The 18847-nt window shown below is 43.3% G+C and overlaps 1 protein-coding gene across 1 annotated transcript; it reads left to right on the top strand.

Moving 5' to 3' along the window:
• Nucleotides 1-316: 316 nt before the first annotated feature.
• Nucleotides 317-17472, top strand: LOC119886066 (sphingosine kinase 1). Its single transcript, XM_038696566.1, has 5 exons — nucleotides 317-884; nucleotides 9474-9623; nucleotides 11912-12006; nucleotides 12772-12887; nucleotides 13948-17472. The coding sequence occupies exons 1-5, from the start codon at nucleotides 458-460 to the stop codon at nucleotides 14843-14845; spliced, it is 1686 nt and encodes a 561-aa protein (XP_038552494.1). The 5' UTR covers nucleotides 317-457; the 3' UTR covers nucleotides 14846-17472.
• The last annotated feature ends 1375 nt before the right edge of the window (nucleotides 17473-18847 follow it).

The following is an 18847-nucleotide window of genomic DNA, read 5'->3' as shown; positions in this document are numbered from 1 at the left end:
CTTCAATGTCACTGAAAAATAGTTTTGTGTCAACTGAGTTAAGGTTAGGCCCAGCCTACATCAAAATGGCGAGCCATGCTTTGTAAGAACCTTGCATAAAAAAGTAGCCCATAGGTGCACTTTCAGGAATTCAGAAATAATAAATTGCTCTATGCATAGGCTTGAAATTGACAAACTAGTTTTGTAGGCTAGTAAAAATATTCTAGATTATCTGGTTTTACATGTAGGCTAAGTAGGGCCCAAATCAGAGAGCAGAGTAGCTTAAGTATTGGAGACAGTCGGCTGCGCCCCCCTCTGGCTCTATCACTGCCATTCCCCCTTTCAGTCACTAGGGAGAGACTCTGAACTAGGAAAGCTGCTGTTTCCACACTCAAAGGGTCCCACAGCAGGCTGAGGATCAGAGTCTGCTCCGCACCGCCATCCGCACACCGGCCTGCGGGACGCGTCGCACTCTGGGATGGAGAAAGACGCCTCTGAACCGGACCCATCCCGCCAGCGGAACGGGTTCGTGGGTGTCCTGTACGGGGAGTTCACCGACCTGCTTAACGACAGGGTCCGGTACTCGGTGAGCTTGACGGAGAGCGCCCTGACCATCCAGAGGATCTCCTCGTCACCCGGCCGGACGAAGGTGGTTTTTAACTTGACCGACTGTATCGGCTGCCGGGCGTACAGAGGGCCGGATAGCGCGGACGTCGGCGCCTACTTTACAGCCTATTTCTACCCGTTCAAGAGGCGCTGGATGAGCGCCGGGGTGGCCCGGCAGAGAGTGGAGCAGTGCTTTCGGGTCGCGCTGGTCCAGGACCCGCTCGCCAACCTCCAGGAGGCTGAGAGGTGGGCTTGTGCCATCAGAGACGCCTCCGTGCTGCAGGCGCCCCGGAGAGACGGTGAGCACTATGGGATACATGGGTCACAATGTGAAGCCTGAAAAATGAACATGCAACTTTATCCTACAAAAACTACAGGCCTGTAACAAAAGAAGAATATCAAATATTATGTTAATGTGAATATGAAAAAGTGTACAATAAGCTCAGTACCACAGTGGAACCTGAATATTCTGATGGTCATAGCAGTGCTTTCACTTCCTTTTTTTTAAATGACAAAGTCAAAGACTAACCTATAAGCAATACACCTTCATATCGCCACAAACAGGTTTGGCAGAGAGGGCGCGCACATTCCATCTGCTCTCAGTAACCTGCTCTACCTCCCCTGAAAGGTGATCTACCTGCAAGCAGCAATTACAGCTGCTCATTCATCCAAACAGCCCTGATGATTCTGGGATCTGGAGCCTACAGTTATCACACACACACAGACTCACAGAACTGATCGCTTAAGTAGTTAGATTTTCCACTGATCCTCTGTCAGCAGAGAGTGTAGCCACTGCACAGGCTTCATTATTCCTGCTTGGTAAATTCCCACTGAGGATTTTTTGTTGACGAGTGGAAAAATCACATCAAAACAAAGCCTGTTTTTCGTCCTGCTTCATCTAATTAGGTCTCATCATGTCTCGCTCTGTTTAAAATGCAGACTGTCCTCGGGTTCCTTTGTCTTCCAATCTCATTAGGTTCCCTGTGCTCCATCAATGAGTTAACATGAACATAATATGTGAAGTGTTTATGCCACTGATTACCCCTTGTCACTCATTTGGGAGGAGGTGGTGATACCTGCTGATGATGCGACAAAGCTGTTTGGGTCCCCAACTGATGATTCTGTTTATCAACTATAGGGTGCAAACTCTGAATCAGCCATGTCACATCCGGAAATATCCTTTATAGAAATATTGAACTGTTTATAATACAACGGAGGCATGCACTCCTGGGGCAACCGGAGCAGTTCAAAGAGGAGGCAGATGTTTGACTTGACAGTGACTAATTTGGAATGCTGGTTGCCAAAGATGGAGGCAAGTGTTAGTATAGCAGGATAAGGAGCCCCTCTGGTAGCAGCCTCCAGGTGTACACTGCAAACACAGAGAGGTGAATAAAAGAGAGAGAGAGGGACTGGGAGCCAGCTGCAGCCAGCAGGAGTTCTGGTTTCAACCCTGTATGCCAGGCAGGCTGGCAGGCAGATGGTCCCTCACATCACTGCCCTCTTACCGGACTCATCAAAGTGCTTCAGCTTTGGAGATATTCAGATCATACATACTAATGAACCAGATCTAACAGTTTAGCATGTTCACAACCCAGATGTTTTTTTGCCACTTCACTTCATTTGAACAGAGCGTCTCAGCGACGATGTGATGAGATCATTAATTTATAAGCTTGTTTTAGCCTCCCAGAAACCCAGCCAGCCAATAATACAGTATTTAACTGAATATATTATGTGGTTTAAATGAATAATGTTGTGGTAACAGATGCAGCAGAATTGCCGCTTTGCTGCCTCGCCGTAGAGGGTGTATGAAAGTCAGTGAGATTCGCTAATCCCTTGTAGTGTATTTACCCCCTGCGTTAATTGCATGTCATCTCATCTGGCATTGCAGATGGAAAGGTTGGATTAAAAGTGCAATTGCGAGCTCAAGATTGGTAATCAGTCAGAGAGCTATCACTGTGAGGCGCTTTCACTGAAGTACACAGTGGATAAACATGAAATTTAATATGTGAAGGTAGGCTATAGTTTACACTGAGGTTGTAACTCCAATTTCTAATTTGGTTTGGGTATTGAAGTCTCTGATAGTCTCACAGGGTTTTTATTCTCACTGCAGGTTTATTGGAATGAATGAAATGTATGAAGCACCCACACTGCGATACATTCCTGCACATGCTAATGGTCTGCTACAGTACTTGTTCTGACTTGTTCTGCTAGTGGCTGCCTTCATTGCTACCGGCTGAATTTTTTTTTTTTGCTTTTCAAACATCTAGCAGGAGGCCAGTTTCAGATTTAACATTTATACGTGCAAGAACTTTGCATTATTTTGATTTGATTTGCGATTGGTTGGTTCTATTCGGTTGTCTTGATTTTTTCCCTAAACTTCTGTGTCTCTGTGCACCCTTAAAATGAGCAAATTCCTACAAGCTACTCCCGTGCAAATGTGAGCATGATCCCTCGGGGTAACATGTGGGGTTATGCAAAAGAGAAGGAAGGGAGGAAAGAGCTGCGGTCTGCACAGCTGCCACAAAAGTGACTGTTTCTCAGCAGCCGCAGGGTCAGGTATGTGTCTGGCAGCATGCTATCTCTCCTCCCCAAGGCTCTGCTGAAGCCGGCGTTGCTTCCTCAGCGAGGAAGAGCTAAAATGCATCACCGGCGACCTCTCACCCTGTCCAGCATATCGGTCCCTCCGGAGCCTTCGTCTCCTGCTCCGTGACACAAAGATGTGATGGCCTGTCAACACCCCCAACCCCCACCCCCCGGGCACCATCCCACCCCAGCCTCAGTGGGCAGTTGTGTCTATACTCTTTAGACCTCCTCCCCCCCTCTCCGGCAAACGGTCACCCAACCTTGGAATGCAGCTTGCTTGCAGACACGGCAATCAGTCTGGAGATAGAGTTACTCCAGAACAAGACGGCTTTCAGCGAATACTGTGTTTGTTTCTGCTCCGATAGTTATCTTAAATGTTGTCGTCTAACAAGTACCACCTGTGATGCAGTATAAGATACTGAAGGTACATTGCGTCAGTATTTAGCACTTTTTAACTATCAGCACAGTGATGATATCTGTCAGCTCAGCACTTGTTAGCACTGATTCTGCCTGTCGCCTGGCTGCCTATGCTGTGTGTGTGTGTGTGTGTGTGTGTGTGAGAGAGAGAGAGTTTACCCACTTGTAACTATGAAATACACACATTGCAGGCCAAAGTTTGCTTGCTGGTGTTAGACTTCACATCGCAGAGAGATTTTACATTCACCCTCATACCCTACATCTATCTTCCTGTCACACACACACACAGACAGACACAGTTCAGCAGGAACGTCTGGGGAAAAAGCCATTTTCAGAGACAGAAATTGGGGGCAGCGCATTGAAAAATAAAGGATAATGAATCATAAATGAATGAAAAGGAATAAGCTGCCATGACATTGGGAGTCTTTTGGTTTCATTCATCATTTAAACAGTGGTTACCAAACTCGTTTGGCTTCAGATAATACTGTTGCGGTGAAGTAATTTCCCGCGCGGTATTATGTTGGGGCTCAACAGTGCGGTATTATCGCATTTTTCATCAATTAAGTAATTTGGTGCCATATAGCATAGTAAGAGTGTCTGTGGATCTCACCTCACTGCACAGCGAGCCGCTAACAGTAGCTTTATGGTCGGATCAAGCTAGCTATTGGGTGCTCAACAACATTGCCAATTAAAAAACTCATTTTTGTAGTCTGACCGTGTCTTGTAAACACATAATGTTAGCTATATCGTTACCTTCATGGCATGTCTATCAAGTCAATTTACATACCGCAGCAACACACATGTACACACCGGTGCAGAGCAGAATGGGCTATTCACAGTTAACCACTGAGCTGTTGTAACGTTATAACTAAATTTCCACAGAAGGCAACATTAACAACAGCTGCAGGCATCCAACACACTATGCTCGTTAGTTAGTGAGCTTCAAATGAGGCTTACAGTTCACAGTTTCTCTTGAATGTCCCTCAGGATGACAGTGTTAGTCCAACATTGCCGAGCCTGCTAGCCACATTACCCGTGGGAAAACGCTAACGCCAAGTTAGCTAACCTTTAAAACAAACAGTAAAACAAGACAAAACACGGCAAGACTTACAGCTTCCAAGTTTGAAGTCGGGTCACGTACAGCCCATGGCGATCCGTCCTTGAACCGTTACAGAGCTTGTTACAGTTGTGGAACTTTTGAAGCACTACTTTCTTAATTTAACACACACTGAAGTGTATGAACATTGCGGTTGTTGTGGTGCTTGCCATCCTCTGCGGTAGCCTTAAGCAAAGCACGGTATTTTAATTTTGCGGTTATTGCGCCAGCCCTACTTCTGATTCCTCAAAACAATGCAATGTGTATTTGTGACCCCACATTAGCGCTTGCATATGCCCATATGCAAAGAGTGATTTTTTTCCCTTTATTCTATTTTTAGTGGCCTGAAAATGTAAAAATATTCATTAATTCACAAGAAAAAGGCGAAGATTATAGGAATGTTTGAAAAAATATAATTTTGTGTTGCAGGAACATGCCTTTTTGCCTGTTTCCTTTCCTGTTAATAATCTCGTGACCCCGCAGATCAATCTTGTGGGCCTTTATGGTGGCCTCAGCCCGCAGTTTGGGAACCACTAAACTATAGTCATGCACTGTTTGACAGTGCATATTGAAGACGAAACACTTGCGCTTTGACTTTATATGCCGTTTATAATCTGCATATAAAGTCTTATGACAGCAGTGTTAGGGTAGTTACTCAAAAAAGTAATGGATTACACATTAGTAGTTACTTTTTTTTTTTTAAATAATGCCTTACTTTACTAGATTACTCACTGCTGAAAGTTACTAGTTACACTATTAGTTACATTACTTTTGGATTACTGCATAACATCACCTGTGATGCACAATACCAATATAAAGTTACACCTCATATATGCTCAGATCAACACAAATCCTTATTATAATGAGGACATACATAGGATCTCTCTTTTATGCTCTTTAATACTACAAAGCTGACAACAAATTCCAAAAACATCAGCCCAACATTTGTAAAGAGAAGAACAAGGCTAGAGTACAGTACTAAAATGCTAAGAATTATATTGGAAACATTTACTAGCGACACAACCCCTCAGTAATCTGGCTGGATGAAGTCTGTCGCTCCGCATGATCCATGATGATAGAGAAATATAGATATTAATGTCAATAAAGCATGCTGTCGATATTTTAGAGACCCCTCAAAATATCACAAATCGTGTTTTTAGGAGAGCTGATGTCTTATTAAGGGGTGCCAAGCTCCCCCAGGCTCCCCCGTAGGTCGCACCCTGATCAGAAGTCTCTCAAATCGTTAGTCAGACAACCTGTTCCTCCTCACAATCAGCACAAGACTGCCCAGGCTGAAGAGCCTCGCCACAGGCGCACTAGAGGGTATCGCTGTCCTTTTGCGAAACAATATGAATTAATACCTCCACCCCTCGAAAGACGTCTTTAGCAGCCCTGCCATTTCTGCGTCCTCATGAACTGGCGCTGAAGTCAAAAGTTAGGTCGGGAAAGTGTTAAGCAAACACGCGTGTAAAGGGACGTTTGATTTATTTATCTCTCCTCCTTAAGCGGATAGTTCAATAACCAGTTCGCAAGTAGCGCGATGATTTTGTTATTAGTAACTGTAATGTGATTACTGAAGTTATCAACAGTTGACTAATGTAAATGCTCCGTATAGCGCCTACATCGCATTCACCAATCACAAACATACATACCCTGCTCAAACACAAACTACCATTCACACACATCCATACACTGGTGCAACAACCACCAGGGGTATTTCGAGGTTCAGTATCTTGCCCAAGGACTCGACATGCAGTCTGGAGGAGCCGGGGATGTTGTTGTCTCCTAATAAGAAGCAAACATCCTATGCAAAAGGAATTATCATTAATAATCTCCAGGTAGATTTTAATTGCCTTTATTACTTACTTTGTGAGAATAATAGTTTAAATGAAATTGTGTATGCAATATTTAGTTTATTAGGTACACCTAGCTAAAACTATTTCAGCCTAATACAACAGTTCTGCAATAAATCCTCCCCTGATGAAAGTCATGTTAAGGGTTTTTTCCAACTGTTTTAGAGTGCAGTTGATTTGACATTATGATCATTTTAGAGGCTTTAGTTTGTTGAATTGTATTGCATTATAGTGAGAGGTACTAAGTTTAACCTACATTTAACCTTTAACCAATTATAGATTTTTCTGTCAGCTGACTAATCATTTAATTGACATTATCTAAATAATCACAATAAAACCATTTCTTAAATTGTGATTATGTTTCCTAATTACAACACAAAGAGCAAAGGAGTTCTTATTGTTATTTAAGTAGATTCCCTTGCGTGACAAGTGATTTCAGTGCCGCCCTTCAGAGTACAGGGGGTCTGAAGCTGTAGCATGGTAATCAGACTCATCACTTCATTATTCATTATTCTGTTTGAATCGCTGACAAAAACTTGAGATGTGTGCAGTGATTCAGGGGTCTGGAACCATGCAGGCTAGTGAAGGTGCTGGACCAGACATAAAAATATTTCCCTACCACCTGTGCTTTGGGGATCATGACTTCCAGATCTGTAGTTGTTTTGAGGAATGAGGATTGCAACTTTAGGTTTGGCATTTTCACTTGTGTCTGTGGGTTTAGTAAGGCTATGTGATTCAGCTCTGCACACTTGAGTGTAAAACTGGAATCCAAAGCTCTTTCCACTATATTCTGGAAATGTAGAAAGGACCTTTTGTATCTGAAAGCCACATTGTGGTCTGATACACGTAAATAAAACAATGGTAACCCTGTGTGGTTGAATGGAGGCAGAGTTTGGCGTGTGCCTGTTTGTTTTCACACTCTCACCTCACTCTTCCTGGTGGGTTCGCACCACTGTCTCTGAGATATTTTTGTACCTCTGCCGTGTCCTATCATCACGGGCCAAATGAGGTAGAGGTTGGCTGCGACAGCATCACAGGTCACAGTACTGGAAAATACGGCATCTGGTTTCTTTTTTGATTAATTTACATTATAAGCAAGAGGTGGTGCAATTTAACCCTCTGTCATATTTTATGCTTCTGGGAATTGTGTCTGTTTGATAGCAAAGACAGCATCACCTTCAACCAAATAATTCTGGTGTAAACTGATACTGAAGTTTCTGTCCTCCACACCCCAAAATGGATATTACTTTTTGTCCTCTCTAATTCATTTGATACGGTCTCTGGTGAGTTGGTGTCTGCTTTAAAGGTCAAGGGCGTCTGCTGAAAAGTCCACCTCTAGAGGAAGCTTCTCCCCGACTTCACTTTAAAAATGCTGCAAACCCTTTCAGCAGCAGCCTGTACAGTGAAGTGGCTGAACCTGATCCTCCCTCATGATTACGTAGCCTATTGAAAATGAATAAGAACTTTATAAGATGGAACAAATAACTCATTAAGGCAAATATCATGTAATGTGCTAGCTATTAATGCAATAAGATAACTGGATCTTCATTACATTACATTACAATTTAGCATGTTTTATCAAACCACTACTCAACCACTTGAGCTACAGCCGCCCCCATATCACATCATCTTCACACACAGATTTGAATTAATATGCATTTCTCTCCTTTTCCCTTAAAGCAATAGTTTACATTACACTTATTTGCCTTTTTGTTGAGAGACGAGGAGATCGATACCTCTCTCTTGTATGGTAAATATGGTAAATATGTAGCATATGTACAGCTAACATCCAGTTATCTTAGCTTAGCAAAAGAGAGGAAACGGGAAAAACAGCTCGCATTGGCTCTTTACAGTGGTAAAAAAAAAAATAAATACCCTGCTTACTAGCACCTTTAAGCACTTTTTAATACTTAATATCTTCAAACAAAAACCAAAGTGTAAAAACAACAATTTGCTATTTTATGGGGGTCACTATTTCTTGTTCCTGGAGTCACTGTTTGCCTGGCACCTGTTAATTAATGAACTTTTACCTTTTACAGAGACCCTAAGAGGACATGGTCAAAACAAACAAACAAAAATCTGGTGCAAAGTATCTGGTGCACATGAGATACTATCTGGTGTGCACAAGATCGTGAGCACCACATACTTTCTCGTGAGCACCAGATCATATCTTGTGTACAGATACTTTTTTATGAGCACCACATACTTTCTGGTGGGCAAGAGAAGTGTGGTTTTTTTTCACCCATGTCCCCTTAGGGGCTTTGTAAGCTTTAGAGGTGCTGGTAGGTGGATTTTGTTACTTTAGGCCGGAACCAGGCTAGCATTTTACCCCCTGTTTCCTGCTAAGCCAACCAGCTGCTGGCTGTAGCTACATATTTAGCATACAGACATTAAAGTGGTATCAGTTATCTAAACCCAATTTTCCTCCCCGGTTTATTTCTGTCTTAATACCTGCTCTCCTTTTGTTTTTTATATATATAATTATTAAAATGATGCTCTTCATAAACGCAGGAAGCTGGGTAAGTCGTAGTAAAGCATCTTTTCTGCAAAAATGCTGAGGCAAGATGCTGAATCCCTCCCAACCCTTGGGTAATAAAGTGTGGTCACGCCATTGCTTCCCTTGAGAGTCATAAGGAACAGGAGGATTTCCTGATGGGGGTTAAAAAAAATTACACAGAATTGCTATCAGTAATCGGTATGATCCTGACTGAGAAGCAACTCCCTCCTTGAAGGAAGTAGCATGTCACATTAACATTAAGCATTGTCTATCTGAATGCTGCCACAGCCTGTGACTTTACTGTTTCACTCTCTTTTTTCCCTCCGAGGGACGAGCCTGTCTTTGAAATATCTTATCATGCATGAGAAGAAGCTCCTCTTGTCATCGTGCTTCATCTCTATCCTTGCCTTCGCTCACATCCACCTCTCTCTGCCTGCCTCAGGTGTGGTGTACGCAGAGGTGCGTCGGCCGTGCAGATTCATGATACTTGTGAACCCTCACAGCGGTCGCGGCCAGGCTCTGCAGCTCTTCACCGGCCACGTACAGGGCATGCTCACTGAGGCCGCCGTTCCCTACACACTTATCATCACAGGTCAGTAGCATTCATACTGACCGTTGCATTTAGCACTCACTCTTCTCAAGGTCACGCTGACATCAAACAGAGGCCTGCCACTTTACGCACACACACTCACATATACACGTTTGTTCTTCTATCCCCATGGTGACATCTCATTGACATAAAGCATTCCATATACCCTTACCATAACCTTATCATCACAACTACATGCCTAACCTTAACTCTTAAACCTAACCCTGTCTGAATCCTAAAACCAAACCCTCAAAAAGCAGTCTCTACCCACGGGCACCTACATTTTTGTCCCCAAAGTAACATGAGTCCCCATCAGTCAGTGTGCATTCAGGTTAAAGTCCCCCAAGGGATATAAAAACATGAAAAACACACACACTGCAGGCACTTGAGCACACTTAACTTGGCATAAACTTTTGCCACGTTATGATGCATTATTTGTGTAATCAAAAATTCACAGGCCATGTGTTCAATAAGTAGAAACGCGCACAGATACACACACACTGCAGGCACATTGAGTACATGAACACTTTCTCGTTTAAGTCTCCCCAGCTATTTCCCATTCTGTATGAGTTGCCGGTGGCTTTTTGTGACCTTAAACAATGTCATGCGTTTGTTAATGTCTTCAGAGGCTCTGAACTCCAAGTGCCCTATTTCTGAATACCAACGAGCAGCTGGGAAACAGGGATAAGCTTTAATGTCAAAAGACAAAAATCAGTGAGTCTTTAACCTACCACCCGCCCTCCACTCAAACCCAAACCCCATTTGACAGGACCAACAATTTGAAAGGTAAGAAATAGCCGTCTCTTCCAGCGTCAGCTTGGCAGTGCATCAGTTCGATCTCTGATACAGCACCAAGTGAGACAGAATATGACAGCCAAGTCAGAGGAAAAGGAGGGAGTGTGTTTGTTTATTTGAGAAAGAGTGCTGACGCGCATGCAAGCTCTTGGTGCCGACTCCTGGGGCTTAAAGGAAGGTCAGCAGATGGACGGTGATGAAAAAAGGCACAGCATAATTACTGAAGTTGACCCGGGAGAATATGGGTCGGGATCAGATACGGTAGCCATTCAGAAGTGCCTATGAGTGGATTAACTGCCGCAACCCTATTTACCCAGCACGCAGCTCCTTGATGAATGTATGACACAGCCTCTGCCTGAGGAAGGACAAGTACCATTAGAAGCACCTCTTGTGTCAGAGTGTACCTTTTACATACTGTATGAAGCATCCAGTGCACCAAGCTTCATCTTTACCCTGGTTGACCTCAGAAGAAGTCAGAAGAGTGTGACAAAAGAAGGAAAATGCTGCTTTTGAAGTGAAACAACCAGAATTTGACCAATATTTCAAGTGTGTATTTATGTATTGCCTTGACAGAGGTGATTACAGGTTTTCAGCCAGAATTGCTGCTTATGACCCCTTAAATAAGGAAGTGCCTGGGAAGTAAAGCATCAGCCCGAGCCACGGCAGGTATAAAGTGCTGAGTCAGCTGTGCATTGCCGTTACTCCCTCTGCCTCTGTCTGTCACCACAGCGCTGCATCACTGCCTCCAGCCTCAGCACCTTGCAAACAAACAGCAGCTACATGGGGAGCACCGCAGGGAGAGAGAGAGGGGCCTGGGAGAGTGTAGGGGGACAGGTGGAGGTTGGACCGAATGAAAGGGAAGGAGAGGGTATTTGTTTTTATTTCACTACTGTCCTCGCTCAATACTTGAGCTGGGCAGAAAAACATTTCCTTCATGATGATAGTGCATCAATACTTACTAACTTCTCTGTTGTCTGCCTGCCTCTCTCTCTCTCTCTCTCTCTCTCTCTGTAAAGCTGTCTCTTCCACACACACACGCACAAACACAAACACACAGCACTACACTGGGGAGTCTCAGCTGGTAGGACTGCAGACTTTAATGCTGGCGGGAGGAGCCCACAGAGGCCCCTTGCAGAGGGACCCACTCAAGGATGCTGCCAATAAAACTAGGCTGAACAAATAGCTCGGTTTCCGCCAGCACATTAACCAACACACACACAGACGCACATACTGAACACGCACATGCATCCAGTGAATGCACATACACACATGCAGATATTTGTCAGTCACAGATGTTTGCAGGGCGGCTAAGCTGCCTTGGAGCTGTTGAGTAGCCACTGGATGGGCTAATGTGCTCTCTTTTTCTGGCTAATCTCCCTGATTCTACCCCAGAGGCTGGCGATGAAGGCCGCATCTCTCTTTCTCTGCCCTTTCCCTTGTTTTTATTTTTCTGATCTCTCTTATTTTTCTCTCTCTCTTTCCACTTCCTCTTTCAGAGCACCAGAACCATGCACGGGAATTGGTGAGGAACGCAGACCTGTCACAGTGGGACGCCCTAGTTATCATGTCTGGAGATGGGCTGCTGTTTGAGGTGCTTTGACCTAACCCAATTATTTAAATTTTGGCATTGATGATGTATCTCCTTCTTAAAAAGACAAAGCTCCATTGCACCTCCTCATAAAAACTAATGACGGTGCTTTTTATTTGGCAGCACTATGATGCTCTCTGCTGGACAACACTGATATACAATACACTTTGTTTTCTGTACTGGCATCTGATTTTAATGTGGCTAGAAGAATACACATCACAATAAAATTCCATTATTAAAGATAAAATGCAAAGTAATAGTAATAAATGATGACACTGTCATTACGTATATTAAAATGAAATACATAATAATGTGTATTGTATTTCACTTCATTTCTTAACTTGATCTGTTTTTTGGGCATTTAAAAAATTCCACTTGTCAAACAATCACAGGTGGAAATTATATAAACCTTCTCACCCCTGTTTCTATTTTAAGAAGTTTTCAGATTAGGCCTGCAAAAATTTAATTAGTACTTTTGTACATGACAAAAGAGCACAGTGCCTGTGATTGTAGCACCTAAAATCTCTGTATCCGTATTTTTGTTCTGTGAATGCTTCACTGTTTTTAGTTGTTTTTAAAGATGACGGACAAATATTAAAAAATACCTTGGCCACTGTGTGGATGCTTTTCTTCATGCTGAACTTTATTATGTATATCTATGAATCTTGAGCCAGTGTGGTTTCAGGTTCCCTAGTACCACCATACATACTACTTTCTATTTAAGATAATGCTCTACTTCTGTTTTTGTATTTTTTCTTGTTCATTCAGGTGATAAATGGTCTGATGGAGCGGGAGGATTGGCAAGAGGCCATCCAGACCCCTCTGGGTATTCTACCTGGTGGCTCAGGCAACGCCCTGGCTGCCTCTGTCAACCACTACTCACAGTAAGTCAGTCCATTAATGAGTCATTTAAATGCATGGACCAACAGTACAAAAGAAGAGCAAAGAAGAAAATTCCTCAGCCGAAAAAAGAACGATTTATCTCCTTTCTGTGTAATTATGCCAAAGGCTGACTGGGCTTCGTTCTTCAGGAGGGAGGAGGGACAGGGGAGCAGACTAGAACTGCTTCGCTGTGCAGCAGTGGTCATTTCAGACTGCTGATAACTCTCAAGGGAATGATGTAATGGATTTAGAAACTCGTACGTGAGTATGCACATTTGAGTGATTATAGTCCAAAGTGCAGCTGTGAAACCGGTTGACCCAGCACATGGCCAGGGTATCATCTCCATCTGTTGGTTGGCTGTGGGCATGACCAAAACAAAAAACAGGCATTTATAGTGGGGTTTTTTATCGCTTTTGTACTATTATCGCAAGTATGTGGTAAAATTTCACAACTCTTACAAAACTCCAATGTCATCACACAGCCAGTCTTTCATTTAAGCCACACAGTCAATCAAATAACAAACAATGCAAGATACATGTTTCAAATCACCTTCAAAGTATTGACAGTAGTATTCTACAGTATACTGTAAAAGACGGATTACAGTTTTCACATTAGGCAAAACACTCACATTATCCAACATTTACAGAATCTATCATCTCCATAATATCTATCTGATATGTAATCAAGTTGTGATCAATGAAGACATCCTCTACAATCACTGATAAAAGAAACAAACTATTTTATTTTTTAACTATTTTACTCTATTGCAACATATAAGTTTGTCTAATCAAAGGGGGGGGGGGACGACATACTGCAGGACCACAACAACAAGTTGACATTTGTAGTCAATATTGAAATGTCCTGACAACCACTGGACAGATTGCCAGAAGTCCAGTTATCCTTGATAGTAGCCTTCCTTGAATAACTATTACCTGGATGACTGAGAATCTTCACAGACTGTTGTTTTTATTGCATAGCAACAGTAATCCATAACACGCTCACGTGATGTTGTGCCATGCTATAATTGCTTCTAACTCTTAATGTGTGTAACCATCTCTCAGGTCGCCTCCGGTGTGGAACGAGGAGCTGCTACTGAGCTGTGGTTTCATGCTCTGCAAAGGTCTGGTTGGCTCCCTGGACCTGGTGTCGATCCACCTGTCCTCTCAGCAGCGCCTCTTCTCCTTCCTCTCCCTGGCCTGGGGCTTCGTGGCTGACGTTGACATTGAGAGTGAGAAGTACCGCCATGTTGGAGCAATCCGCTTCCTAATGGGCACCCTGGTGCGTCTGGCCTCTCTGAGAGTCTATCAGGGCAGGTTAGCGTATCTGCCTTTTAAGGAGGAGCCAACACTTCCAAAAGGAAACAACCCTCCCTCTACGCCTCAGCACCCCTCACTCTGCTCCTCCCTTCCCTGCCAGCTCATCCCCAACACTTCGCCAAACCCGAACTCCCACCACAAGCACAACAGCACAAATTCCAACCACAACACCATCACCAACTCCTCCAACAACGCTATCACCACCAAGAGACTTGAGACCCAGAGTGATGGCAAAACCAGAGCACCAGAGGACTCTTTGCTTCCTGGCCTGGACCAGCCAGTCCCAGAGAGCTGGACGGTGGTCAAGGAGGAGGACTTTGTCTTGGTGCTAGCTATTTACCAGTCCCACCTGGCTGAGGACCTGTGGACAGTCCCTGGTGCAATGGCAGACGACGGGCTGATTCATCTGTTCTATGTGACAGCAGGAATCTCCCGTCCTGCCCTCCTTCGCCTTTTCCTTGCCATGGAGAAGGGCGCCCATTTGGCTTGCGGCTGCCCCCACCTGGTGTACGAGAAGGTGAAGGCCCTGCGGCTGGAGCCCATCTCTGCACAAGGCATGATCACTGTGGATGGCGAGATGGTGGGATACGGGCCTGTTCAGGCTCAAATCCACCCCGGACTGGCCAGACTCATATGCGGATGAACATGGATTATCTTAATCCTTTTTTGACTGTAGAGCTTTCTAGTTTGGCTTTTTAGACTCAGTGTCGATTTCTTTATATATGCTGTGTTTTCAGAAGTGCCAAAGACATTTTATCAGCCTCTGGAAATTCCTCTATTTTTCTACAGAAACAGCTTGTCCTATTTTTATGGTCTCCTCTTTCTCTCTGTGTTTGATTCAGGGTCAAAGCAATGGATGGTTCTTGCTGCTGGCTGGTCCCAGCTTAGAGAAATGGGGTGGGATTGTGTGTGTGTGTGTGTGTGTGTGTGTGTGTGTGTGTGTATGTGTGTGCATATGCCATAGAGATCTTTATATATGTTTGTGTGCACTCAAGTGTGTATATGTGTGAGATTTTGCATGAGGAGCTTTGGCACATAGCGGCGTGGTGCAGTAGCGGAGGAGTGCATTGTGCACTCTGCTGTCTGACCTCATAAGCATGACACGTGAAGAGAAGCACATTTTCCCGTCCTGGTAGGCTCCTCGTGAAACCACGCCCCTTGTCCCACTGTATTACGCTGGGTCGGCAATCTCCCTCCTGGGCAACTGCTCTGACAGCATCGCCTCCCCCCTCAGCTTGGTAAAGAAGAGCTTTCTTAACTGAGGAGATATAAATCCCCCAGGGATTTAATATTGAAAAATCCTTAATCTTTGCATAGCTTATATTAAAACAAACCTGAACAACACTAGATCTAAGCATTAGTAACCAGTGAATTGAACCCGCCTTTCTGCTTTCTGTGTGTGAAAACTTCCTCCAGCTGATAATGCATGAAGTGTTGGTGGAGCAGAGAGAGACCTTGCCAGCTGAGGTTACCTAGGATACCTCCACCACCAGCCGATCCATTTCCTGTCCTGGCTGTTCTCTTACCCTGCTTCATCTGCAACCATCAACAAACTGTAGATACCCACATGTAAATACACACTCTCGCTTTCTTTTCCCCATACTCATCCTCATCCCACGCACAGCTCTCACATACACACACACATTCCCTTGCATCTCTGCAGCACTTAGTGAGGAGGAGGGGCATGGGCCGCTACTGTACTCATGATCCCTTCTCCTCTTCCCATCTTGAGATTGTACTCTCGCTCCCTCCCTCAGTTAATAAGCCATTCGCGCCTAATGTGTCCTTAATATTAAGCTTTACGCCTGCAAAAGCGTGCAAGATAGAGTTGGAGAGTTGTTGTTTTTTTTAATCATATGAAAGCTTTTAATTGAGTTTCAAAGCTCAAGATTGGTTGAATCTCACTAAAGTGGAGAGAGCAGCATGGTTTCAGACTGGATTAGTCAGCGCTGCATATTGAGAGGCATGCGATCAATGGGAGCTGGAGGGAATCAAGTGCTCTGCTCCGCTGTGTGGCCTTTTCCACTGGTTTGCTGGCGCTGTGGTGAGCATTAGTGCGCCGGAGCAGAGGAGAATGCAAATGTTAGCGTTATCATCTGTGCCACACACGCATATACACACACACATACACACACTCTCACACATACACACCAGGTCACGATGGCCGCACCATAACTATTATACCCACAGGTATGTAGCAGCGCAATATCATCATTTTGAGAGTGAGCTGTCTTTCCTGACCTTAAAAACAAATCATATTCTTCATTTAGAAAAAAAAAAGCAATGTCAAAAGGGTAAAAGAGATCATGCTGTATGCATGCTGATGCATCTGCTAAAAACAAAACCACTTATGCTGAAAGTGAAAACTAGAATGTTGACAGGCTAATGGGGTTCAAAGAAATGCTGATTATAAACTTTTAAGGTTTTGAAGAATATGTTGCTGTCATCCAGAGCACAATACAGTGAATGCAATCAGCTGATAGCGCACATTATTTTTCTGCTGCTTGTTCTGGAGGTTGTGAAGGAAGGAAAGCATTTGGCTTCTGCTGGAAGGAGCATAAATATTAACAATTTCTTCACATAACGCAAACAGAGGGAAGATCTCTTTAGGGACTGTACGAAAATGACTGTGGTGTGGAGGATTTATTTAGTTTTAGCTTGTGCCCAATTCACCATTTTGATCAATTTTTTTGCAACAGACTAAACCATAAACCGGAAGTCCCTTGAGATTAAGATCTCTTTTTCGAAGGAGCCAAGATAGCACACCATTACAAGTAGTACAAGATACCTGAGCGTTAATGATAAAAAAAAAAACAGCACCACCTGAAAGGCCGGTTTCATTGTGCACATACATACAGGTTGTCATACAGCTATGGACTGTCAGTACTGTCAGTATGCTTCAAACTAATCAGAGACCTGACAGTCCACTTTACGTATCAGTTTCAGCAAAGATACAGCAGAAAAGTCTGCACACTAATTAACCTCCTGCTGAACTGAAATATGCAGTCACATGCTAGCTCACATTAGCTACCCTGCAGAGAGGGACAGACTCCAGTAGAATCCACACATTCATCACTGGAAGCCCTGCAACACGTTTAGCTTTACTGTAGTTCTGGTGCTTAGGCCTACATGTGGAAGAAAAAAATGACCCACTCCCTGCAGAGATCCTTTCAGTCAGTCACTAAAAACTACTTCATTCAGCTTCTCAAAAATGACATATCGGCCCTATTAGTTGATTGTATGGTGGAAAATAAAGCCCAGATACAAAGAGAGATTTTGTTCTTCAATCTCTACACATTGCAAAACACACCATTATGATGCACAAAGCCAAAATGAAAAAGACATAACCCCTTTTCTGACCGAGCCTCAATCAATTTCGTACAGTCCCTGAATGAACTGTAATGTACTTGAAGTAGACCTCTTCCATCTTAACTACAGTGCCGACTTTTTGCCTATAACTTGATTTTACATATTTGCATATTACATTTGCTGTCTGTATCATCATAGCTACAACTCATGTACAACACACTGTACCTTCTATCATTACTGTATCCTCAGCAAAGCTATCCAGGTGCTTTGAATGCATTATGATGTTCTGCAGGCTGCACTCATGAAATAGCAGCTGCCCACATGCACTGTTCATTACTAAATGTATAATGTGCATCTCACAAGTAGAGAGATAAGCTATGCAAAAGCCTTGTCATGGCTGCAGATATCTGGAGTGAGGGGTCCCTCTGCTGGAACCTCTCATATACAGTATTACTCACTGAATGACGCGGAGAGAAGGTTTTATCCTTGAATATTTCCTTATGTTAATCAACGCCACCTCGTCAACTTGCCACCTCGTTTCTGATTTTTATATTTACAGTGATGAATGGATTAGTCTTACTACATAAAGCTGAGCTGACATCATTAATGGAACATCCAGCTTATTGTAATTTATCGTCAGTGACATTTACACAGCTGCAAATACTAATCATTGGCAACATCTTGTTGTGGGGCTTTGTTACACTACTGTTAACTTAAGGTACTATACTGTTAAATCATTTATTCCACTCACTGCTTTAATCTAACAGCAGTTTTTAATAAAACACAAAGGTTAATATTTGTCTTTGTTAGTACTGTTGTGGCGTTTTATAAAGTTTTAAGAAAGCTGTGTCACAGAGTATGAACTGAAATGAGACAAACTTCTCTGAGGCTGTGAATCTTATTGGCCTGGGAATCCCAATGATGTTTATATGATCCTCTAAGAACATATGTGTCTTGCTATTATATCCACACAATTAATCAAAAGCCTGAAAAAATAACAGGATTTTCAGAGAGGCGATGAATGTTCTATTCATGTAGTGATATATTTTAGTGCAGTAGATCAGGGGATCCACATGGTTTGGTTGAATGTGTTATACTGTCCATGTTTGTTTAAAATCATGATGTAACCATTTTGGAAAAGGTATGCCACGTATTTGCAGCTTTTCACTATGAAGTAAGTGCAAATAGCTAAAAAAAAGAAGTTTGTCCAGATAGTGCCTTAGCCATTACCCAAGACAGCAGATAGGTGGTGCACAGGGAGGGAAAAAACTTTTAGAAGAAACAAATTCTTTACCACATGATTCTCACATTTTAGCATTGTGAATGACAGGTTCAT

This window comes from Micropterus salmoides, unplaced genomic scaffold (assembly GCF_014851395.1).
Source record: "Micropterus salmoides isolate LMB-PRFRI ecotype aquatic unplaced genomic scaffold, ASM1485139v1 Ms_hic_scaffold_10, whole genome shotgun sequence".
Lineage (NCBI taxonomy): Eukaryota > Metazoa > Chordata > Actinopteri > Centrarchiformes > Centrarchidae > Micropterus > Micropterus salmoides.
This window is presented reverse-complemented; position numbering and strand designations above follow the sequence as displayed.

Excerpts from the sequence above, each read along its gene's own strand:
- LOC119886066 (XM_038696566.1), top strand. The coding sequence starts at position 458 with ATGGAGAAAGACGCCTCTGAACCGGACCCATCCCGCCAGCGGAACGGG. Across the intron at positions 885-9,473 it reads GCAGGCGCCCCGGAGAGACG|GTGTGGTGTACGCAGAGGTG; the intron begins GTGAGCACTATG and ends TGCCTGCCTCAG. Across the intron at positions 12,888-13,947 it reads TCTGTCAACCACTACTCACA|GTCGCCTCCGGTGTGGAACG; the intron begins GTAAGTCAGTCC and ends ACCATCTCTCAG.